Source organism: Argopecten irradians, chromosome 8 (assembly GCF_041381155.1).
Source record: "Argopecten irradians isolate NY chromosome 8, Ai_NY, whole genome shotgun sequence".
Classification (NCBI taxonomy): domain Eukaryota; kingdom Metazoa; phylum Mollusca; class Bivalvia; order Pectinida; family Pectinidae; genus Argopecten; species Argopecten irradians.
The window spans coordinates 15,298,615-15,325,358 of NC_091141.1; the positions used below are offsets into that span (position 1 = coordinate 15,298,615).

The 26,744-nt window shown below is 33.8% G+C and overlaps 1 protein-coding gene across 1 annotated transcript in view; it reads left to right on the forward strand.

The window, feature by feature from the left end:
* The first annotated feature begins 825 nt into the window (after nucleotides 1–825).
* The window catches only part of LOC138329031 (gamma-aminobutyric acid type B receptor subunit 2-like), a 37,909-nt gene continuing 11,990 nt past the window's right edge, over nucleotides 826–26,744 (forward strand). The window contains exons 1-12 of the mRNA XM_069275728.1: nucleotides 826–1,044; nucleotides 8,408–8,545; nucleotides 10,487–10,657; nucleotides 11,345–11,452; nucleotides 13,831–13,896; nucleotides 19,066–19,266; nucleotides 19,826–20,059; nucleotides 21,759–21,819; nucleotides 23,269–23,352; nucleotides 23,678–23,828; nucleotides 24,891–25,020; nucleotides 25,358–25,465. Of these exons, the coding sequence (XP_069131829.1) occupies nucleotides 826–1,044; nucleotides 8,408–8,545; nucleotides 10,487–10,657; nucleotides 11,345–11,452; nucleotides 13,831–13,896; nucleotides 19,066–19,266; nucleotides 19,826–20,059; nucleotides 21,759–21,819; nucleotides 23,269–23,352; nucleotides 23,678–23,828; nucleotides 24,891–25,020; nucleotides 25,358–25,465 (1,671 nt within the window). The remainder of the gene's footprint in view (nucleotides 1,045–8,407; nucleotides 8,546–10,486; nucleotides 10,658–11,344; nucleotides 11,453–13,830; nucleotides 13,897–19,065; nucleotides 19,267–19,825; nucleotides 20,060–21,758; nucleotides 21,820–23,268; nucleotides 23,353–23,677; nucleotides 23,829–24,890; nucleotides 25,021–25,357; nucleotides 25,466–26,744) is intronic.

The window sequence follows — 26,744 nt, forward strand, 5'->3', positions numbered from 1 at the left end:
TTATATGTTATTAATGCATTTTACTTATGTAATATGTATTAATAGGAGTCTGGTATAGAGGACGTAATATAGTCCTGAACCAGAATATATCTTATCTTATAGTGAAGTGGAAACGTTTATATTTTTCATATTCCCGCTTGATGAAATTATTAATCAAGAAACAAATGCTATCCTTTATATAAACCGTTGTTTGATATGTATAATTGTGAAGACATATGTTTTTACGGGCGTCAAGTCGCATTCAGCATAACAACGTGACTTATGTCCACAAAATAATGAAGTCTTAATCGGTACATTCCCGCAAGAAAAATACTCCAATTATATGCAAAGACAGAGTACTCCAAGACATTTTAACGTCATTTGCGATATGTTAAGCGCAAATTTAAGTCTTAAGACATTTCCATAATTCTGGGGCCTGGTGTCATGTATCCTTATTACATATCTAATTGATGTAAACAAAATCAGTAACTACTATTCTGGTACATCAAACATTTATAAATAGGTAAAATAACCCTAACATTGGTAGATACTGACATAATGAAGATGGTTTGTCCTAGAATTTTAATTGCAGCTACAATATGAATATACATTTGATATAGATAAGGGCTTTCGGAATATAAGGCGGTCATCGTCCTAATATGGTAAATGTGCTGTTCCCAATTATTTATATAACTTAATGACATGGTATTAAATATGTATCATGTATAAAGACAACTCTATTTCAGATAGATCTCCCTGTGCGTAAGCTATATAAAGGTCGCGCGTCGATCAATGTTACCTGCATATACAGGTGAGACGGCGGAGAGCGCTTGTCATTGAGGTATTATGTATATCATCAGGACCTATTATCTCTTGTTTCTGGGGTGGGCGAGTGCCACCAAATCACCTCTCTACATTGGAGCCCTGTTTCGGGCCGGCAGTACCTGGTATACTCCGTATTCAAATGCATTCAAAGAACTTTTTGATCTTGCTTTTGAGGAAATCGGCAACCGTACGGACATCTTACCTGACTATGAACTGAAACTGATCGTCAAGGAAACTGAGGTATATATGACATCAGCATTATACTTTTATATTTGTAAATTATATGTACAGCATTTCTATTTGAAGACATCATGCCAGATCGTAAATTTAACAAGTTAGATACTGAAACATATCATTAATTCAGTTATTCATTGACATTTTGCATAAAAGAATGGCATTCCATCATGAAATCATAAAATCATAATTACTGTTACTGTATAGTTGTTAAACTTCGCGAGAGTAAATTGTGTCGATTTCCTGTTTGGAACTGGAGAGGACTCTTTTTAGAGCCTTTGAAAGGGTCATTTACGTGCCATATATAATATAAAATCTCATGCATTTTGGAAAATTGCGCGAGGTATCAAATGTCGCTTATTTGGATGAATGAGAATTTATCGAAATTAAAACCTCCGCGGATATAAGCAAATACTCAGTAATACTGATTAAAAACAATGCAAAAAACAGGGTTGTATCACAAGTAAAATTTCCTTTCTTCACCTACTAACAAGCAGAACTGAGGACCCAGGCATTTACGACCGATGAAGATATATTTCATATAAGAAACACATATAGGGAGAATAACACAAACAATATTGATGTTGTGTTTTAACATCTGTTTAAGATATCAACATTAGAACTAGAACAAATATACGTTTACGACCTACTATACCTTTCGGCCGGGTACGAATTGGTCCCTGTGTGTCCTAGTGGAGCAGTGCCTCCGAAAATCACTCGGGCACAATTTTCTATACTTTTTTGTAGGTTTCCAATTAATTTGTGCGTTTACAAGCATTTATATATCATTTTTGTCGAAAACAAAAATAGCTACTATTTTTAATATCTACCGTACCGCTCACAAAACGTCAAAAACATACTTTGTAGACTTGCTGTGTAAATTCTCTTCAGAAAGGTCTTCATATGTGCATATTTAAAACCAAATGTCTCGTTGAGAATTTTATATTTTATATGGTTCAGTTTTATTCACTAGTAGGTAAGCAATATAAAACAAGTACGATAAAATGCCTGAAAACGTTTAAATAATGGTTTGTATAACCATTACTTTGCTCCATTAGAAGTAATAGGCACCAATTGAAACTCTAAAGACGACACCATTTTCTGTCTAAAAGTCTTTTGAGCTACAATATTACAGCTACATTAGAACATTTATCAAATAAAATCGATACAAAATTCAATATTGAAGATTTGAATGTCTTTTCAGAACACTTAGAGATAAAATTCGTTCTCATTCCATTTATGTAGAATATATGCATACCAAATTATTATTCCGATATAATGAAAACAGGAGGAAGAAGAATTATAAATTCACTCAACAGCAGGTGGTCTAAATTAGCATTTCGGATGTATTAGTAAACAAATGTCATACAATCATCGGTGAAATGTAGTTTTACCGAAGGCTACTGAACTTGTCTTTGAGATTGCATCGGTAGATGATCACGCATGATGAAATAAACACTGACCGTATAAATATAGCTCAGTGATCAACAGACTATACCTATCGAGGTCTATACTGACAACCGTGTCTGTGAAAAGGTGTCTACTAACATCGCGCAGCATCTCAGTCAATAGAATCCCAAGAAATTACAATGGACACATGATATATACCATGTTTGACCTATAAAGGGCACCTTCCCTGATAGTGGCACCCCTTTTGTATTCCACTAAAGGTTCAGATTAAAAAAGATTCCTAATTCATAAGATACCATAAAAATATGTAACGTATAATCATTTAATAAAATCTAGTATTTTGTCCTTCCGGATTCCATTAGTTGTAACATATACCATGTGACGGCAATCACGTTTTAATAAAATGAAACGATATCTGATAATAGCAAGTACTTTATAAGTAATGCGTGTGTTATGTGTTTTTGTTAGATGTCTAAATCATTTGTCAAATCGTTTTTAGCTAGACTTTGAGCAAAATTGCAACACTATTATTTTTTTTTTCGTGTGAAAGTCTTTTTGCTACAATACTTGAAATAATGCATAGTATCTTAATAAGTACTTTTGAAGCAACAATTTCTTTTACATTTTAATCAATAATCATCTTGTTTTAGCCCGAAACCCCTTTTAACGTAACTTCATTTGAAAATTTAATCTTTTTGTAAGTAAAAGCGTACGTTACCGTATGGTTAGCTCCGAGCACATCAATCGATTTGATACCTCTCTGGAGAAATGTATATGGGACAAATCGTTACATCGAATATTAATATTAACAAGTAATATAGAGCACACGTATACGATAGTGTCTCCGGCATTTAGTGCACCTGGGCTCAGAGTCATGCGATACAGGATAGAATGCTAGTGATAACAGCACCCCGAAAACACATATAAAATTCATGTTCGAATATTTAAAGATATAAAATCAAGGCAATGGAATCTTTGGTTACATAAACTGTTATTTATGAAGTCCATTTCTTTTGTTCATAAACTATTTTGGCAATTAGATACATAATACATAATCTATTGTATCATTTACCAAATGAATTAGCTACATATATTATTATAAATTCGATATTTGATTATCCAACATATACTAGTCGACATTCGACATTCATTAAGAATGTGTAACAATTGGAACATTTTTGATGAGCTATTAGCTAAAGCAAATTTTGCTATGATAGGCTTGGCTTTCATAACACAACCCTACTGCTCTCTATTTCCATAACCCATAATAATGTCATATGACAACATTGTTATTCGTAAGAGAAATAAAACAAGAGTGAATAAGTTCAGCTAGATGGAAGAATTTTCGACATCTGTCTTACGACCTACTACTAAGCATGCTTTCACAGCAGCAACAACAGTATTTGTCGTCTATTCAAATCGGCTTGATGCTTTAATTTTTTTTTCATTTCATTGGTTATGATGACTTGATAGTGCTATTTGCATGTCACTTTAAATCTGAAGTTGTTTAACATAATTTTAGCGAACTATTATAAAACTTAAGGCAAACTAAAGGATCTTCTTTCATTTTTTTAAATAGATATTATAAAATCTGTACCTATGTGACTAAATATATATAATAGTATACAGATTTCTATCAATAAAATTCTGATATTAACTTCTTTGATTTTTTACATCGAATATTTTTTATTGAAAATGCTGCTATGATTTGAATTGAAATCAGTATATCACATTGCTTTCATTGTACATGAGTGGGGTATATGCCTTTTTAATTGCACATGCCGGGATTTTATCTACTCCCCTTCTACAATGTTCTCACGCTGCCCTGCCTTTTGACATCCTCTTTGTTAACAGTAATACGGCAATATGGTTTTTAATGATATACCCGGCAAAAGAGTATAGTTTTCAATTATGTCTGACATTTCAATAAAGCCATATGAAAAGCAAATTAACCAATATTCGACGACGAAAATGTCAAAACGCATGAAACATAACACAAAATAACTAGCGTGCAAACACGTATTCCAATCCCAGACCTATATGTACTTGGAATACATAAATATTATACAATGTTATCAAATCTACAGATCTAATATAGACTAGATGCCGGAAACTTCTAATGGCTGAAAGCCGGTTTTAAAATGTGAGCAAAAAGAAAGAAAATAAAAATATTGAAAACAGTGTTGTTGACATCAATTAACAATGTATGTCAACGATGAACATAGCTATCTGAATGATAGACCGTTGTTATAATGAGACACTATTGTCACTTTTCTGTCGTAAATTGCCATACGCCGCCGTATTAAGGCTTAACGCAGACGTGTACAACATTATTAATGCTTTGACTTATAGTAGTAACGCGGATATGAACACAATACTCTTAGGATTAGACACGAAAGTTTCAGGTGCTGCATGTGCGAGTGAGACAGTAACCATTCAAATATGGCAGATTTAGATAATTGATGCATCACGTCATATTTCGATAGATCAGCCGATTTATCTTATTAAAGATCTCTAAAGGAATACGCGAACGAAAAGATTCTTAAAGAATAAATACGAATATCTATCAACGATTGTCGTTTTATTAATTTATATGACATTTTCAAGAGCACGTTAGTATGTAAAAAGGTAGGCGTTTCTTTTTTTTATTTCAAAGAGAGGGGTATTGATGTGATGTTGACACAATATTTCGAATACTTATATTTTGTCTATATAATGGTTATGAAATTATCATCATAAAAAATAATCTATATGACCCATTTTAATGAAAGCCAACCAAACTCGCCTACTTCATCACTTGGCGTCCACCTGTGTAAAAACGTAATAGAGCTGTTTAAAACACACTTTTATGTCTTTTTTTTCGAAACATGAATAAAAAGAGTCATGTATTCTCTTGTTCCCGACGGACTGATCGCTTTGATTGTATTGTATCATATCTATGACAATTAAATACGTAAACGACTGCTGTTAAGTACAAAAATATATTTTTGTTAAGGATATGTATGGTTTATACATTGTATTTTCATTTGCTCGGGACTGACACTATAAAACCTTACTAACCAAAAAGGGGATCATTATTTATTGATTATCGATATTTGGAATGGACCGCGAAGCGGTCCATGAAACAAATATCGATACCCTACTCAACTTTATCCTTCGATAGAACCACTAGAAAGTGACTTTAATCCTTATATTAACAGTCTTAACTATTATTTTCATTGCTCAAAATTTACCCTTAATATTGTTTATGGCATTTATAAGACTAAAATTGAATTATATCGTTTGGTTCCGACAGGCATTTGGAACAGCCACTCGAAGTGGATGAAATTCCCGCCAATTTATCAATGAACTTACAAATAAAATGAGTTCCGTTTGACGAAGCTTATATCTTGGGTTTTCCCAGTATGAAACTATAAATGTTAAAAACACCATGGTGCAAAGCACTTTGGTTTTAATCTAAATCACTTCGTATGATTACACACGCTTACACAATTCAATACGTGGCAGGATATTTAACGTAGTTGTGACGCTGCGTCCGATTCAAACCTCCTGTGTCAAGGAGGTGTGACAAACAGAGAGTTTCTTCAATTTTGTGATCAATTGAGTTCTACTTAATCAGTTCACGTTTGAAATTACTTGAATACACGGATGTTTACATAGTTCCGTGTCATTATTTCCGGATTTTGGAGATTTTAAAATGTATCGGACGTCGTTTCGAGGAACATGTACAAACACAGGTAGGTCCACTACTGTAAACGTTTACCGCTATCAAAATGTTAGCTTACATTTATATTGTTGTTTCAAACACTTCAATAAATAATAGAGATAACTATTTTAAGTATTGTAAAGCTACAATTGTAGGATTCCGTTTCATTGATATTTCGAAACACCCAAACGTACATTGTGTATGTAAGGCCTACTCTCGCCGATTCACAGTAGATAACGTACGGGACTTGTCTGTCCCCCGAGGCAAACAAAAATGCATTATCGTGCTAGGTCGTTTTGGTTAAACTTATGCAACTCAAAGACTGATGTTGTGCTGACATAACTTATCCATTTGCGTACAACCAAAGATGTTAAAAATACAAATAGGATGTAGATCTACATGTTGTAGCGAACAACACAGACTCACCGACACACAACATGTAAACATTGCAACGTCATCGGAATGTGCAAACTGTACATTGTACAACATTGTTTATTTATCATACGCACGGAGGCATTGCTCAAAGAGGTACGGCAGTAACATAAACAATGTAGCTTTTCTACATTTGTATTTACACACGGACATGTATATGTGTTCAAACCTATTTGGATACATGTACATGTTCATCGAACGTATGTTCGGTACTGAAAACACACCAAGTTTCTGATTTGGACCATCATAAATTCATCCGCGCTGCTCCAAATTGCGCGTGACATACTCAATCTATCGAGAAATAAAATTGAGTAGTCTTTGGTTGAAATCAACGGGGTTTATACTATCAATTTACCACTGAATGTAAATATTTCTATCAATTTACCACTGAATGTAAATATTCTCCTGTAACTCCCGTTGGTGTAGTGATATGTTTAACATGTATTGTGACGTAGTTCTGAACGAGTCATGACGTAATGACGCAATGCTCATTTTTGTGCGTACTTGCATGAAACCTGAATGAAAACCCCCCATCGTTCTTTGTTAGTTGTTACGATATTTGTAATTATGATTTTAAAATATCAAATATCCTAAAGATGGAACATATTGATTAAAATGTTGGAAGTGTACTGATGATTTCATGCTTATTTCCATGAATTTTTTTTCTACCGAATGACGTCGGGAGTTCTTATGACGTCAGAGTTACATGTACTTATAACGTCACAAAAAGAGGCTCAATATGAGACTTTGCCTGAAGATAAACTTATAATCTTTTAAACGTATGATAGATATAAGTCCTCACATACATCAATTACAGTATAGTTGTTTTTATTCGTGGTGTTTAAAATCTGTCTATATTTTTAGTCATTTTAGTTTTATTTACGGATATGTAAATCCGCGAATAAGATGGAAAGAATGGTGAGCAAGATACACGTAACCTGTATAGCTTATTAAAATTGTAAATTTTTAGTCCGCGATTGATTTTCCTTACGAATAATTCTTTAAGAGTAAAAAAAACAAATGTGTAGAATTTAAAGGTAAAATCTTAGACAAGTTAAAATGTTAAAAACTTGGTGATTCTATTTTTAGAAACGCCAAATTAATATTTTTTGTGAGTTAGTTTCTTTGCGTAAACGTTGAGTTCTTCAGGGTGGTGTCCTATGGCCAACACTTTTTGTTGCTAAGATGCACATTAGACAATTGTGTTGACATTGTCCAAAGAAGATTATAAGACTCTTTCATATGTGGATATGAAGGATAGGGATATTCTACCCGAGGGTCACAAAATGTAGTAAAACCCGAGGCTTGCCGAGGGTTTTGCAACATTTTGTGATCCCGAGGGTAGATTATCCTTATCCTTCATATCCATTTATGAAAGGGTATTTTTCTTCCATACCTTGACGTTTTATTGCAATTTTACAACTATAATATCCCGCCATTTTGAAATAAATTCGAAGAAATCTACGACTGGAAGTCAATTTTCCATACATGAAAAATTATGTGATATTTTCAACACAAATTTCATTGTGTGCATCTTTTATAGTAAAACCAGTCATATTTGTGAAAAAATGTTTAAATTTTACCGAGGAAATAGAGATTTTGTTGACGCCGTGACGTCACGAGGCTTTATTGCACGGGTAGCCATGCAATACAGCCTCAGGCGACATGAGTGTATTGCCCTGGACCAGCCAGTATTACACCTGTAGGTATGAAAGAAATATACATGTATCTAATATAAGAATAAAGGACCGGTATGGTCCCCAACAAAGGTCCATAATTGATATACATTACTGTGGTCCATATGAACGTTATATATTCCAGGATGTACCAGGCCAATCCGCACAGAAACTGTTCGAGTTAATCAATGAGCCACCAACTAAAATAGCAGTCATGGGTCCACTGTTTTCCGATGAACTCGTATTAGCCGGACAGATAACTCCTTTCTACAACCTACTACAGGTAGAATAACACACTATTGCTTAATAACATATATATTTAGTATAAAAGTATTTCGAATTCAAATGAAATCAGTGACATGACTCATTCACTACCACAAATAGCTATCATTATGTATTAAACATCAGAAAGAGTACATAATGTTTTTAATTTGCACCCAGTAACAGCGTTTTACTTGACTGTGTAAAATCTAAGCATACCTATAAATTATAAACAAGACACTGGTGACAATAATCATCAGATGTCCGCTTTAGGCGTAAGTCCACTGATTGGAGACCTTTGATAGCATATTGTGAAATGAAACATGTAGTAACAATAAAGAGGACATTAAAGGACCACAAATGGACTACCTGGTCATGCACAAGAACATTTGAGATAATTACGCTGGGAATCGCATAGCTGTATATAATATAATGTAGTATAAAACGATTTTAGCCAATTAGTTACAGGATATTACAGAACGATTGCTTATTCATTCTTTAAACAATTTGTTCACGGGCAATTGTATCGATACGTAAATAACAAAAAAGGAGGTAAAAAGAACGATAATTATTTAACAGATAATAAATACCAAACCAATATCTGTATCAGAGGGGCAATCGAGTATACAAAGGTGACAAGACATCATAAGAACGAAGACAACGCCAATCAAATAAAACTCCTTTTAAACTAATGATATTCTGCATGCCTATACTTGAACATAACTGAGTTGATAAAAAGTGTGTCTGTATCAGGACCAACAATAGGTAGGTTGTATCACAGTTGATTCGATATTGTTGTGTAGCTTTTATTTTGGCAAATTACGCAAAAATGTACATTTCAGGAAAGATAAAATAAATAAGTTGATAAACAATTTATGTTGATGCCTGTCTTAACAAGATTTACAGATTTCTGTTATTAATGTACATTTGTAAAATTGCACATGTAACACATCTTTTGGAGGGCAGTGTATATGCTTTTGTTGTAGACATTAGTGGACATTGCGCTATGGTTGTTTGGTGACAGAAATATGTCACGAACCTATGGCTTTGTAATACTGAAATGTATTTTATCGCATATTTTGCCAAAATTTACAAACCACATAACTCTCTATATGCCAACAGTAACACCTAATGTTAGTCCTGATGCCCACACACTTTTCATCAACTAAGTTATATTGAAGTACACCAAGAAGTGATATACAGGCATGTAAAATATCCCTAGTTTAAACAGAGACTAATACGACCTTTATTATTTTGTTGGAACTATTAAAAACTTTAGGTAATATGACATGTTTCTAATCTCGTCATGTTCCAAATTGAAAGAATCATGCGATGATGAACGTCTGAAATAATTATACTCCAAACAAAATGTTAGCATGAAGTGACAGAATTAACAAACTCAACATATTGATTCGGTAATACACACGCTTTATGATTGATTAAGCAATCTTCTGTTTCTGACATACCATACAAATACAGTAGCATGAAAAAAAAAGACTTAGCGTGCTGCTTTTGACTGGCGATATAACATTTTTATGGCGCAGCTGTCTTTAGCAATATTTGTCTCAGATTATTTGTTAAACTTTAATGGGTTGGATATGTCTCACAGATTGAATTATATAGTATGTAATATTGTGATAATTAATAATTTAGATTTAATTTCGTTCTTGACATTTTCAAAGATAACTTTAATAGGATTTTGTGCAAACGCTTGTAATATTCCGTATTATCCAAACAATTCTACAACAAATATATTACTTTCTAGATACCAAAATGCTGTGAGGTTACAGTATAATTTACTGTTAATTAGTCCCACATTGCAATAGCTGTACCATAACTCAAAGTACGCCAAAATATGACGTCACAATCACCAGAAGATGGTAATAATCGACGTTTTTGAATTTCAACGTATTATAGCTTCCTATTTGATGATCATGTAACCTTGTGACCTTGTGACCTACAGATGAGTTTTGTGGCCGGTACATCTACCATTAAGGACCGATCACTCTACCCCTCTCTGTATAGTGTCGTACCCATACAGGACGATCTGAATCCACTGCGTATCAGGATGATGAAATACTTCGGGTGGACAAGGGTGGCTACCATACTGTTCGATCAGGATTATTTTGGGTCGGTGAGTGTGGCAATATCACAATGTTAAAAATACGAATAAATAAATAAATGATTAAATAATTTTGATTTGTTTTCATACTATATCCATTTTTTATTGGCAGATTCTTTTTCGTCGTATATTATGAAGTTGATATTCGAGAATGGCGCGAAAATCTGACGTAAACATAACGTCACTGTAGATACGTCGACATTGCGTATTGATTTAGAAAAAAGAATAATCCATTTGAAAATCGATAGAATTGTACGCTTAAACGCATTTTACGTTATCAGGTAGTTAAAAAAATAATTATTAGTATTGAAGTCACTATTTTTAACTTCATAGGGTTATGAAATAAATTTTGTTTGGAAACGTTTTTGATAATCCGCTACGCGGATTCACACATTTTGCAAACAAAATTTCTTTCATAACCCTATGAGTTAGGCAACTATGCTACTAAATTTTCCCTAAGCTTCTATAAAAAAACAAGAGAAATGAACACAGTTATGTACTTCACATTTAACTCATGACGCCAGCAAATTATTTTGTCTGTTGATAAGATGCTATACGATAAAACACAATCGAGTGAAAATATAATTATTTCAGTTGAGAGCCGTTATTATTTAAATCTATTAATACCAGTTTCGATAGGACAATTTATCGCAAATACTCCAATTAAAATGAACATGTTTATGTTGCTTCGTTTTACAGCAAATAGACGAATTCCACTCGCTCTTACTGACGGAAAATTTCACTCTTTTGACCTCTAGTGTTATCGTTGATCTTAGCAGGACCGCAGAACATATTCAACGGCTCAAGGTGAGTACTATCGATAATACGTTCAACGGCAGAAGGTGAGTGCTATCGATAATACGTTCCATGGCTAAAGATGAGTACTATCGATAATACGTTCAACGGTACAAGGTGAGTGTTAGCGATAATACGTTCAACGGCAGAAGGTGAGTGCTATCGATAAAACGTTCAATGGTACAAGGTGAGTACTATCGATAATACGTTCAACGGCTCAAGGTGAGTACTATCGATAATACGTTCAACCGCTTAAGGTGAGTACATTTGATAAAACGTTCAACGGCTCAAAGTGAGTACAATCGATAATACGTTCAACGACTCAAGGTGAGTACTATCGATATACGTTCCGGCTAAACTGATGTAATTTGATTTTGTTATTAAAACATAGACGGACGTAATAGGACATAGTCAAGTTTTAACGGTCGGCCAATGGATTTTTCTCCGAATACATAACTACCCAATACCATTCAAACAAGTTAACAAAACTTTGCAAAGGTGGTGTTCAAGCTAATGTTAAAATCTCAGAGAAACTGCCCACGGCCCAATTTTCTTGAAACTTTACATATCGAAAATACTACTAGTTTTTCTTTAAAAATGGCACTACTTTTTCCTTTTGTGATTTTAAAAAGGCCCAAAGGACCTGAATTCGCCGTATTCATTTTCATTAAAACTTCCTGCGCAAACATGCCAAAATAGGTTAGCCATTGTTAAATATTCTACATTTTTGTTCATATTTCATTTGAGTAGATAATATTATTTATACTAAGTCATTTCTTATAGATTATTAATGGAAAATTTTGTTTCAAATAACAATTTTTACGAAAAATTAACCCTTTTGGGAAAAAGCGACAACGATACATTGCTCTTTGTCATCTCATTTCACCCTGTTACGGGTTTTGTCCACAATTTTACCCCAACCCCCATTAAAAATACACTCATTACATTTTCTGTCTATGTGTAAATTAGTTTTGAAATTAAAATCCGGGAAAACAGTTTTTTAGTGAATTGAAAATACTAGAGAGTGCAGGTAACAACGGACCACTTCTTTGTTAGTATACCTAGCAATACATTTCCAATTTATGATTCCAGAGTCTGACGTAAATCAAAACTAGTGTCCAGTAATATTTTTAGAAACTAAATATAATGGTGCATGTAACACCTTTGGAAATATTGGTTGCCACTGTAAAAAAAAACCCAGAGGCCTCTGATTGGCTGAAATTTAATTGATGTCAGAATTCAGTGAAAATTTCTGTATAAAGGTAATGAGGTATGCTGAATAATATTGTATAACTTCAAAAAAGATTGGTTGCAATGGAAACAAAACGGAGGCCTGTGTTTGGTTGAAATTTAGATATTAAAAGATATAAGTGAAAATGGGTAAATATGGGTCATGGGGTATGCCGAATGAGATAGTCACAGTTCAAAATACATTGTTGTCATTGAAGCGAAATAAAGGCTCCCTGAAATAAAGAATGTAGCCGTTGTGGTGCTGGTATTATTTTGAGATTAAACATATTTTATTTCAAAATCAAATGTAACTCTGTTTTTTCCCGGATTTCAATTTTTTTTAAAGTATCTGTTATAAAATATAACAATAGCATGTTTTTTAAAATGGTTTAAAAGTGTGAATAAAGTCGATAACAATATTTCGAGCAAAGGCAATATCCTCAATTTTTATCCTGCCAAAATTTTGATTTGTTTTTGCTTGAAAATCAATTTGAGGTAAATTAAAAAAAAATCATTATTAATGGGTAAAAATTAAAGAATGACGTATCTTTTAGTAACAAAAATAATTACAAAAAAATATGTCCTAAAGGTGGACATAAGGGGTCCCTTTGCCACATACCCAAAGTTTTATTAGAAAACATCATTTCAGGTCCTTTATGCCTGTTTAAAAATACAAAATAGAAAAATGGACCCATACAATTAATACTGCTAAATTTGAAAAAAAAAATCAAAAAAAAAAAAAAAAAAAAAATTGGATCGTGGGCGGATTTTGCAAACCTACCAAAATTTCATATTCGAAACTTAAATTATCAGTTTTGAAGTTTAACTGTTTTTGAAAATCAGTCATACAGCTTCCAATAAATCTCATTCTGCGACCTTTCGAGTCCTCTGTAAAAGTTTATTTATAGAAGTTTAGGTAACTACGGAAACTCATCGATACTTGTTGGGCAGTAAACAGGGTAGTAAACATGGTAGTGTTAATTTAGCGTCCGCATTTTGCTGAAAATTATCGTCAATACTAAAAATTGCGACGGTATCAAATTTTCAAAAATACTATTTATACTTATTTACTGTTTAAGTGCAAAAACAATTCACTTTAGTAACTAGCGGTTTGCTGTAATTTTGATTTACATAGCAAATATCTTATTTTATCTTTTCAGCAATACAACGCAAGAGTTATATTTGGGGCTTTCAGGTCCTCTCAGGCACCAGCCATATTTTGCGAGGTAACGCATCATTATAAAAATCGATATCGGAATAACGTTTATATCTGAAATTACACTCAAGATCATTTTGTAATTTATTTCTATATTTGTAGTTTCTTTGTTTGTGTCTGTAACATTTAACCTAACTCTTCCTTGTATCGTATGTGATAAGATGTAGGACGATGAATAAATCATAATTATGTCGTATATTTACGTATGCGGAGGCAGTATTGGTGATTCCTGAAAAAAAGGGATATTACGTATAGCATGAACGGAAAACAGGAGTCCTTTTTCATAAACGATGTCCTGAAATTGTGGCCTAAGACCTATGATTTGTATACAGCGTTCACAAGGCCTCCAATAGTGGTCATAGACAAGCTATCAATAGGGATATTTATATCAAGTACTCTAGAAAGCATTCAATATAGGCTTGGTGACATATGAACAAGCATGAAAAACGTGTAAATTAAAAATATTATATTGGATTTATATCAATGTTGTGATTTACATCAAAAACAATATATACTAAAGAGATAAAATCTGGTTCATTCTACATGTATATCCCGTGTGAGTAGGGCGAAACCGTCGATACTCAGAGTTAATCATTTAAATATTCGTGCGATGTACCTTTGATCGATGAATATGTAACAATTATGACTAGTCGTGATAGCGGGACTCGCTTTAATATGTAAAAATTATGACTAGTCGTGATAGCGGGACTCGCTTTAATATGTAACAATTATGACTAGTCGTGATAGCGGGACTCGCTTTAATATATAACAATTATGACTAGTCGTGATAGCGGGACTCGCTTTAATATGTAACAATTATGACTAGTCGTGATAGCGGGACTCGCTTTAATATGTAACAATTATGACTAGTCGTGATAGCAGGATTCGCTTTAATATGTAACAATTATGACTAGTCGTGATAGCGGGACTCGCTTTAATATGTAACAATTATGACTAGTCGTGATAGCGGGACTCGCTTTAATATGTAACAATTATCGTGATAGCGGGACTCGCTTTAATATGTAACAATTATGACTAGTCGTGATAGCGGGACTCGCTTTAATATATAACAATTATGACTAGTCGTGATAGCGGGACTCGCTTTAATATATAACAATTATGACTAGTCGTGATAGCGGGACTCGCTTTAATATGTAACAATTATGACTAGTCGTGATAGCGGGACTCGCTTTAATATATAACAATTATGACTAGTCGTGATAGCGGGACTCGCTTTAATATATAACAATTATGACTAGTCGTGATAGCGGGACTCGCTTTAATATGTAACAATTATGACTAGTCGTGATAGCGGGACTCGCTTTAATATATAACAATTATAACTAGTCGTGATAGCGAGGCCCGCTTTAATATGTAATAATTATGACTAGTCGTGATAGCGGGACTCGCTTTAATATGTAACAATTATGACTAGTCGTGATAGCGGGACTCGCTTTAATATGTAACAATTATATGACTAGTCTGATGATAGCGATTGGGACTCGCTTTAATATGTAACAATTATGACTAGTCGTGATAGCGGGACTCGCTTTAATATATAACAATATTATGGCGCTTTAATTATTAGTCGTGATAGCGGGACTCGCTTTAATATGTAACAATTATACTAGTCGTGATAGCGGGACTCGCTTTAAATTATAACAATTATACTAGTCGTGATAGCGGGACCCGCTTTAATATGTAACAATTATGACTAGTCGTGATAGCGGGACTCGCTTTAATATGTAACAATTATGACTAGTCGTGATAGCGGGACTCGCTTTAATATATAACAATTATAACTAGTCGTGATAGCGAGGCCCGCTTTAATATGTAATAATTATGACTAGTCGTGATAGCGGGACTCGCTTTAATATGTAACAATTATGACTAGTCGTGATAGCGGGACTCGCTTTAATATGTAACAATTATGACTAGTCGTGATAGCGGGACTCGCTTTAATATATAACAATTATGACTAGTCGTGATAGCGGGACTCGCTTTAATATGTAACAATTATGACTAGTCGTGATAGCGGGACTCGCTTTAATATGTAACAATTATCTTATAGACTGCTTTAATTATAAATATACTAGTGTGATAGCGGGACTCGCTTTAATATATAAAAACTAGTGATAGCGGACTCGCTTTAATATATAACTACTAGTCGTGATAGCGGGACTCGCTTTAATATATACAATTATGACTAGTTGTAGCGGGACTCGCTTTATATGTAACAATTATGCTAGTCGTTACGATCGCTTTAATATATAACAATTATGACTAGTGTGATAGCGGGACTCGCTTTAATATATAACAATTATGACTAGTCGTGATAGCGGGACACTCGCTTTAATATATAACAATTATGACTAGTCGTGATAGCGGGATCGTTTAATATATAACAATTAACAATTGATAGCGGGATCGCTATTATCGTGTGATAGCGGGACTCGCTTTAATATTAACAATTTAACTAGTATCGTGATAGCGGGATCGTTTAATATAAACAGTTATACTAGTCGTGATAGCGGGACTCGCTTTAATATATAACAATTATGACTAGTCGTGATAGCGGGACTCGCTTTAATATGTAACAATTATGACTAGTCGTGATAGCGGGACTCGCTTTAATATATAACAATTATGACTAGTCGTGATAGCGGGACTCGCTTTAATATATAACAATTATGACTAGTCGTGATAGCGGGACTCGCTTTAATATGTAACAATTATGACTAGTCTTGATAGCGGGACCCGCTTTAATATGTAACATTTATGACTAGTCGTGATAGCAGGATTCGCTTTAATAAGTAACAATTATGACTAGTCGTGATAGCGGGACTCGCTTTAATATATAACAATTATGACTAGTCTTGATAGCGGGACCCGCTTTAATATGTAACATTTATGACTAGTCGTGATAGCAGGATTCGCTTTAATAAGTAACAATTATGACTAGTCGTGATAGCGGGACTCGCTTTAATAAGTAACAATTATGTCTAGTCGTGATAGCGGGACTCGCTTTAATATGTTACATTTATGACTAATCGTGATAGCTGGACTCTCTTTAATATGTAACAATAATGACTAGTCGTGATAGCGGGACTCGCAATTTATAATATTTATGATTAGTCATGATAGCGGGACTTGCTGTACTACAGCTTTCTAGAGAATCAGAACAGCAATCTTATTCCGTTACATTTTCTTGAAAACGGTTGATTGAATCAGCTGAGGCTTTCATTATGACCATTTAGCATGACAAGAAATTACTCCGACACATCTTAGAGACAGATTTAAAATCGCATTGGTGAAAGCTTAATATAATTGTCATATGGAGTAGATAGTCGAGTAGATAGATATGATTAATCACATTGGTATTTTCAAGTAAATATAGAATGCAGTACACATACACATTTCGTACGACCTTCACTTCAAAAAGAAAATATGAGCGATGCTACTAGAGAGTAAATGGATATAGAGAATGCAACATGATATTGAAGGTTGTCCTTTCAAGAACATTAATAATGATTCCGTTTAGTACTGAATCAAAGGCGCACAGCAATACCCAGTGACTGTAGGCTTCTAAACAATTCGTCAGGACGTTGGCGGACAGACATATAATATAATCTAGGCACGGATAATTTAATTAAATAGAACAACATAATTCGTTCATTCAGTCACTCAGTATGTTTTGGTAACAAGAGATGCTTTATCAAGAACGGGCAAACAAAACAACTGAAAAACAAAGTAATAGTCAGCGGTTATTACCCGAAATGATTGAATAGTAACATTAAAAGCCACATACAATCTCCCCAAGCGGTGCGATGTACGACAATGAAGTATCCTATTTGTTATTTTCCATATATCCGTTTGTTCATAACATTAGATTAAATATATTACGGAGAGGTTCTCTTCAATGAATCAAGATTGTTCTTTTTTATAAGCTTTACATATAATCTACAGGAATTGCCGTCAACATATGTAAACTAATTAGTGACGTTTTACGGAGATGTCCAAACAAAAGACATTATCAATATTGCTCAAAGTCAATGTAAAGCAGTAGTTGTATAGGGTTTAATACATAAATGAAATAGATACAATCATCGAAAAACAGGGATTGATCCATAGAGCACATCCCTGGTAAATTATTTGTAATTATATACCATTGTTTCCAATGTTAAATACATATTGATGTTATCATATTTACAGTTACTTTGTTTAAATTAGAACGAGATTGATTTGTGGTGTCGCAAGTTACAAGCTTACAGTTAATACTATACTCATCAAAACATAATGAGGAATTTAATCAAAATAAATCAAATGTTAATTTTCTTTTCGCGGGTCATCTTATATTTTCTTTCGCCGTTCTACTTTAATACCGCCGGTAGTGTGCCAGATCGCAAAGCAGCGAAATGAATCTTCACTGTTAATATTAATTACGCAGGAAATCTTGCATTGGTTTGGTTTTGTAACCTCAACTTAGACTATATATATTTCCATATGTTATTATTGTCTTCCGAAAGGTAATCACCGCAAACTTAAATTGAAAATAAATAGCTTATATGACATATGTAGCTTCTTATTACTGTCAGAAAATGACAAAGGGGCGAAGAACTGAGCGTACATTATTATACACCATGCAGAGTATGAATTTTACCCCCTTTGCATATTGACCACTAAAAGTGGCACATGTACAATTTCGTGGGACCTACTATTCATCTATTATGGGAGCCATCGGCTCGGTTACTATTCCATCCCTCGACAATACTATGAGGCAATAGTGCCCTCTCAACCAGGCCATAATGGATTTAGTACATCACCCTCACATGATACCCGTTTTCATGTCATCGTAACAGAAGCACGTCAGGCGACACCTCGCAATGTTATTTTCATTTTCACAACACGTTCACATTACAAGTAAAACATATGAATTGTCGCAGAAATCTGTGATTCTATAAAATGGGATTCAGCTTCACGAAGATTTAAAAGTAGATCAATATCGAACATGAGTAACTGTCTTTTGTAGAAAAGCAGCATTTGCTTCCATCCCTGCACTGTCAATATTCTCATATCCCTTTGTTTCATAACAGATAAGGAAAGGATATGCAGCGTTGACAAGATCTGCAAAATATCTTCGAAATAAAATTAGGAATCGTGTCATTATTTTATACTTCAGGTGTACAAGCAGAACATGTACGGTAAAAAGTATGTATGGATACTCTCAGGGACTTCTTTGTACGAATCGTGGACAGGATCGAGTCTAGACGGGAGTGGCACTGACTGTACTCGTGAGCAAATACTAGAGGCAGCACAGGGCTACATCACACTGGACAGCGGGTCCATAGGGGAAATTGGAGAAATGACCGTTAGTGGCAGGGTGAGTTCTGACATAAAATGAACAATTTACCGTCAGTGGAATGGTAAGTTGTAGGGAAGGGTGGATAATCGACTGTCAGTGGCAGCGAAAGTTAAAAGGAAAGTTGACAACTGACCGTCTGTGGCGAGGTTAGTAGTAATGAAGGATGTACAATTGATGTACAAACTTGACTGCTTTTACTATAAAAGATACAAACAACGGAATTTTTGTTGAAAATATCACGAAAAATTGACTGTCAGCCATGGATTTCTTCGAATTTTTTTCAAAATGGTGGGATATTACAGTTGTAAAATTGCAATAAAACGTCGAGGTATGAAAAAATACTGTTTCATAAGTGGATATGAAGTTAGGGATATCATACACTCTGGATCACAAAATGTTGCAAAACCCCCGGCAAGCCTCGGGTATTACTACATTTTGTGACCTTCGGGTAGAATATCTCTATCCTTCATATCCACATATGAAAGAGTCTTATAATATTACGTTACAAGATATTGACTGGATATGGAAATCGTGTGCTACTTTTTATATGTCCTGAAAATATTGTTTTGCCCTTTAGACTGTTGCTGAATATGACAGCTACATGAGAGGCTATCTGGCTCAATTTCCTTCCTACAAGATATCTCGGAAACATACCTTTGCCTATGACACTGCCTGGGCAATAGCTTTGGGTCTAAATGCTTCACTTTGTTGTCTCAACTATTCGACGCTCTCTGACTTCAACTATAGCAACAGCGAGATGTTGGACATTTTCAAAGACCAAATGAATCGGTTACATTTTCAGGGAGTTTCGGTAAGTTATCTTTAATGTTCACTTAAATGAAATAACCGGCAAACTGATTGTTACTCAATATCTTTAAAATGTAAAGGAGGGGTATCACTTTATGCCGTTTTACGGCCACTCATTGATTAGCAAATTATGTTGCATGAAGATACCTTAGGGCCAGCTGAATATTGCATCAGGGTTTATGGTAATTTCAGAGGTCAAATGTCAACGGCTTAAAATTCATATTTTCATTATTTAAGTCCTAATTAATTTAATATTAGAATAGAGATAATATGTTTTGTTGATTGTCTGTAAATCTTAGGTTTGTGAAATTCAATATTAACAAAACTTATGAAAAATGAAAGCCGTAGATCACAATGACCTAGTTAAGCGTTTGTTATATTTTAGCATTAAAACCATTAAAGACGACTGGATTTGGAATCATAATTTCGTGGTTACCGAAATGAAAATTCCTTTCAAAGCTTTCGAGTAATGTTTTACACTTTATCTGTATTTCACCTTCAGATGTATACATCCTAGGGTCACATTTATTGGGCCACGTAATTATATTAGTTCACATTCACTTCATCACACATTATTTAAGTAATGCAGCATCGAAAGTTCTAAAACAATGAGAGGTTTGTTACAATGTATATTTTTTATTTTAAAAACATCAACTTATTGTGTGTGTGTGTGTGTGTGTGTGTGTGAGTGTGTGTGTGTGTGTGTGTGTGTGTGTGCGTGCATGTGTGTGTGCGTGCATGTGTGTGCGTGTGTAGTGCAGTTCTTTTTCTTACAACTAAGATGTACATTAAAGTTTTCTCAAATTAAAATGGCTGCCATGGTAACCAGAACACACTACAAATATTTTATAAAATGACAAATGCCTCATTAGTCTTTGGATCAATTTTGTCCAGTCTTTGGTAAGCGATATATGGGTGCTAATATTTCACAAACAGGTTGTTAGATAACGGTTACCATGGATACACAATAGATGCTTTAATTGGTCGAAGATATTTTCCGATTAAGCTGCAAATGGTTATATCGGAGTTTTAAACGAGTGTGACAAATACAATAATTGTAACGTTTTCACATTAAATGTCATTTCTTTGGCATGGTTACCAAATAAACATAACGAATGTATGTATCATTTGTGAACATATTTGGTCTTATTCTTAACAAAAGTAACCATGTCATTGTGTGGAATGAGAGGTACTACTTAATAATACCTATTGGTATAATTATTGTTTTTAAATGATATTAAAACTTGCGTGTGTGTTTCAATGCATTGTTAAAGAAAACATTTAGATAAACATTTTCAACTAGTCGAGGCAATAAGAACTGGTACTCACCATATATTTGATTAAGATTAACGATTTATTTGTTTTGCTTATGGCCCATATTCATACCTTATCAACTGACCAACGGTGATAAGAAAAGGGAGGTGATCACAGTGGTCTAATGTTAATTGATTTTGGAAAAGAGAAGTGATGACCGGTTTCTGTGAACCGGTTTCTATTAATTAAATCTGCATGTCAAAAGGGTATAATTTCTCATATCATTTGTTCATATTTCTTTTGTATTGATTGAAGTCTTTGTCATATCAAGGGTTTTTACAACTTCATCCAATATTAGTGCCCAGAAGTCCTGGCCGATATATGATGTGCCATCAATATAAACTGTGTTGTCCATGATACAGCAATTTTCCATTCACATAAACTTCCAGGGTCCTGTTTCCTTCAGCCATGGCCGACGAGTGGGTTTCTCCTATGTCCAGTCTAACAATGGTAATATATATTGATTTACACATCTTTGTCTAATTATAACTAGATCCTCTGCGAAGATTTCACCTGCCATTATCGCACTGTTCTCTATATAATTGCTTTCCTTTGGTAATAATTCTTATCATTATTGTGTTCTAGTGTTGTCTCCGGTTAAATACGTTGTTACTTCCGTTTTCATGTATAAATCATGTTGGATAATTTATCGAGTCTGTAAAATGCTTTAATGATTTTGTTACAAAAGCATTCGAGGACGAAAGACGAAAATATCGGACAATTAGATAATGAATACAAAACAAACGTGATTACAACGGTTCCTTGTAGGAGTATGAAGCCGGAGACTTCTTACCTTAATTTGATACCGTATAATGAGATGCATTAAAACCATTGAAGGCGCAATAGGTTTTGATGAAATAGAATTCATTCAAACTATTGAATCAAAATCGATAATCATTGTTTATAGTTATATCTAGGCCCTAATAACAAAATAAGAGATCGTAATTTTTATCTAAGTCATTTATTTAAATCTAGATTTCAATAAAAAAAATATATTATTGCTACTTATGGATAATTTCCACCAAGACAACTCTTCTGTATTGGAAATTCATGATCAAATGAGTAAACATATATCCTAACGCATGACGCATTTCGAATGTATGTTAATATAATATGTTTTTAGCAATCTTATCAGGTGATATAAGCCAGAGATCACAGCCAAATACTAACTAAGTGATCATTGATTACTACTTATATAGGAAGGCCTTCTGTAATGTATTGTATCAATTCATTAATGGGACTGACACAGGCTATGATGATATGGGGTAAGAAAAAAATTACTACCGTGTAGGCAAAATAGATAGCCAAGTTTTCAAGGCAGTCGGCCGTTTCATCAAGACACAAAACACTGTTACTTGCTATAGAATTAATTAACAATAGGAAGTACAAAAAGACAAAGGAGGTAAATATTATAATAGAAATTAATGCAGCAAACCCCACGACGGAAGCTGAAGACGGAATCTAGCGGGCTTCTATCATGTTCTTCAAACGAACGCTACAATGGAGACCGTTGAAATGGCCGAAATTATGATAATGTTTTTATCACATAACTGGCCAGTCCAGCCATGTCATCAATTTGACATCTATATATATGACGTCACATGGTTGTCTCAGTTGACAGGAACTTCACATCCGAGCCTGAATTCTTTTGTTTTGTATAGAGACGAAATTCAACATTTCAATTATATTTTTATTGATAAAACTTATGTGATAAATAGAATCTTACACTCCTGGGTGTGTAATATGAAATTTAACTCGTTAGATAATTTGTTAAAGGCTCGTGGCATATCATATTAATGAACATGATAATTTCACACTACATAGCCACTCATGTAAGATCCACTATATATTGCATTTAAGATTTTGTTAGGACTGATATTACCTTTTATTGTATTTCAGATTTTGTCAGGACTACCGTGGCCAAGTATGATCCAGAAGACGAGTCGTTAAATTGGACTATTAATGCAAATATGATATTTCAAGGTCTGTTATTAAAACATAAAAACATAGATTTGATAGTAAATACATTAGTTTATATATGTAATATATATTTATATATACATATTTTGGTGTTTGATATTTTCGGCCTATTTTGATAGAAACAACATTGTTTTCCATATTTCCTGTTTATAAGTAGAGTGTGAATATGACACTGAAATGTTGAGAATGAAGGTATGTAATAATTCAGAGCAGATGTTATTGCTTTATCATTTAAAAAATAATCTCGCTTGACAAATTTCTATTTTTTTAACCATGATTGTCGAATATAATCCTTAAAACTTTTTTTTTGTCATTGTTTAATTACTAGGCGGGAAAGTGCCTAAAGATGTGTTTACCTACGTTACAAAATACTTCACTATTCCTTTTGGTGCCATGGTAACAATGGCTATTTTGGCCATACTGGGATTTCTCATGGCAATAGGTTTCCTCACATTCAATACGTACTTCAGAGAAAACAGGTACGTTTTTTGTTTACATTGAACTTCATAAATGCAGTTTTAGACATTATCCATTGTACATAGTTTTAATTGACATATACGAAAATTGACATAAAATAAACTCAAACTAAGCCGGATAATTTAAACGTCTGTAGCCCTGTTTTCGCTGTCCAACTTATACCAAATATTGACCTGGAATTGTACAGTGTGTCTCCTATAAGATGACGAAGGTTTCCTCTCCGAAAATAAAATAAACAACCGAAGTCAAGTCATGACGTCACATCAATTAGATTACATCTTCAAATATCGCCCTTCTGTAGTTGCATATTTATGTACATCCATATAAAGCAAATGTTAAAACCAATGTAATGTGGACTAAATATTGTAAGTAATGCGTTGAATGGGTTACCTCTTGTGTGGAGACATTTTCATACGTCATTTTATGACGTATCAATAGAATTTACATCTGAACTTTGAAAACGGTTAATCTTAAAAAAGTTTTCATGATCTTTGGGCCTGCATGGTTTGCATTTCGATTTCATATCTTTCACGTCCACTTCCTATAATCTTCTCTCTTTGATTAGTGGTATGTATACTTATATTATATGTATGATTATCATTTCGGTCAATGATTTTATGTATTGAAAGCATTACTTAAAGTTGGTTTCGCCCAAGCAAATAGATATTTATTTCGTAAAATCCGATAAACGGAAGAAAAGGTGAAACAAACCCATATTAAAAATACCACAATTTAATTTCTTAATGCGTATGAGATTGAAAATATGTTTCTTGAATAAAAAATGAAGGAAATCCTTAATTTATTACGATCGTCAGGCTGACAGGATTGTTTGCAAATGAAGCTGCGATGGATTGTGTTGTCGAAGTTGCGCGCATGCGCATTGTTAGAATGGAATAGGTAGCATCCTAGGATACCTCTAGGGAATGAAACTCAGGGATGGCATGTAGCAATAGAAGAAACAGAAGCCACATCTCAAGTTGAACTCGCCCGGATTCTGTTGTATTTCGTTGTATGTATATCAAAGTGTGTGTTGTAAAGGTAACTGTATTTTATCGATTTTACAGGAACATAAAAATGTCAAGTCCCCGAATAAACAACGTTATCATCATCGGCGCATGCGTCATGTACATCTCTGTGTGTGTGTCAACCTATAGTGCCTACAGTTTACCAGATGTAGAAGATGTCACGTGCATGGTAAGGTCATTATCAAGGTCAAAAGCAGATTCTCAAAACATCCATAGTTCCAAAAACAGTTAGTTGTTTACTATTTCTCTTGTTTGTGTACCTTTAAGTTGTTAACGATTTTAATCTCTGTATATAAAAGGTGTCATCAAAATGTCAAGTAGTTGTCAATTTTCCTAGCATCCCTTAAGTAATGGTATCGGGCTATATTAAAATATATTAGATTATAATTTTGACAATGTTTATTTCTGCATGGTGCGAGGATAATATTCCAGTGTTACCAATGACTGTTTATATAATGAAAATATTTTCATTTGATTTTGATAAACTGTTCACTTTTACCTTTTAGGCAAACACCTGGGTATATTCTCTGGGTTTTACAACAGTTTTTGGGGCATTATTCTCAAAGACATGGCGAGTGCATATTCTCTTTAAACAGTCATCTATTACACGAAAGGTAATTATTCCCTGAGATCTATTGAAAATCACTTTACTTTCGCGTTGTATATATCTTCGTGTAATTCGCGAGAATTCGAACAAGTATTCAAATTTTTCACAAGAGCGCTTGAACACGAATTAAAATGTTTCGCGAGAGAGCTCGAACACGAATTCAAATGTTTCGCGAGAGTGCTCGAACACGAATTCAAATGTTTCGCGAGAGAGCTCGATCTTGAATTCAAATGTTTGGCGAAAGAGCTCGATTACGAATTTAAATGTTTCGCGAAAGAGCTCGAACACGAATTGAAATGTTTTGTGAGAGTGCTCGAACACGAATTCAAATGTTTCGCGAAAGAGCTCGAACACGAATTGAAATGTTTCGTGAGAGAGCTCGAAAGAGAATTCAAACGTTTCGCGAGAGAGCTCGAACATGAATTCAAATATTTCGGGAATTATTGTTATAAAAAGGAATACATTAATGCGTTCACAATCGTCGGTCCGAACCTTTGTTAGTTTATGCATTAGAGAATGTGTTAGAAATAATGATAAGGTAAAATATTGTATTAAAGGAAATAAGTTGGTTTACAGTATCTTGTGTTACCAAAATCAATAATAATGGGAATATTTCACAATAACGTTTGTGCGGGACTATGGTTTTATTGGTGATGGAATGACGTCAAAAGATGAGATCCCGCGCTAACGGCATTTGAGCGTGAAGATAATAAATACCTGCATTCCATCACCACTGGAGATACTAGTCCTTCACAAACGTTATCAGGTATCACGTGGTGCGTGAATTAGTTCCATTACATGACACCTCACACTGTTTCCGTCAGACATTAAAACAATAATGAGTGTATGTTTTCCCAATGATAAAACAAGTTATGTTGACCAAACAATATAATTTCAGTTATGTTTAAATTCAAAGGTGTCGGGGTGGATTCAAATCACGAAGTTTTGATTCGATTATTAATGATAATATTAACCCATGTTCTGATATCCTAGAAGTTATTGTACTATAATTGCAAAGCAATATAGACAATATAGTTCAATTTACTTGTAAAAAGTATTTCGTCTCATAAAAAAAATTAAAAATGTCGATTCTGCTTGGCTGAGATAACGGCGTAATGCTTTCATAGAAAAAATGAATTCTGAATTTCGAAGGGATGATCTGTAGAAAATTGAATACCATGGATTAATTTAAATAGCTTTTTTCTATGTTATGGAGATACACAATACTCTGAACATGTACTTTCAACATAAACAACTTCGAGTTAATCTTTAACATTGAAGTGTAA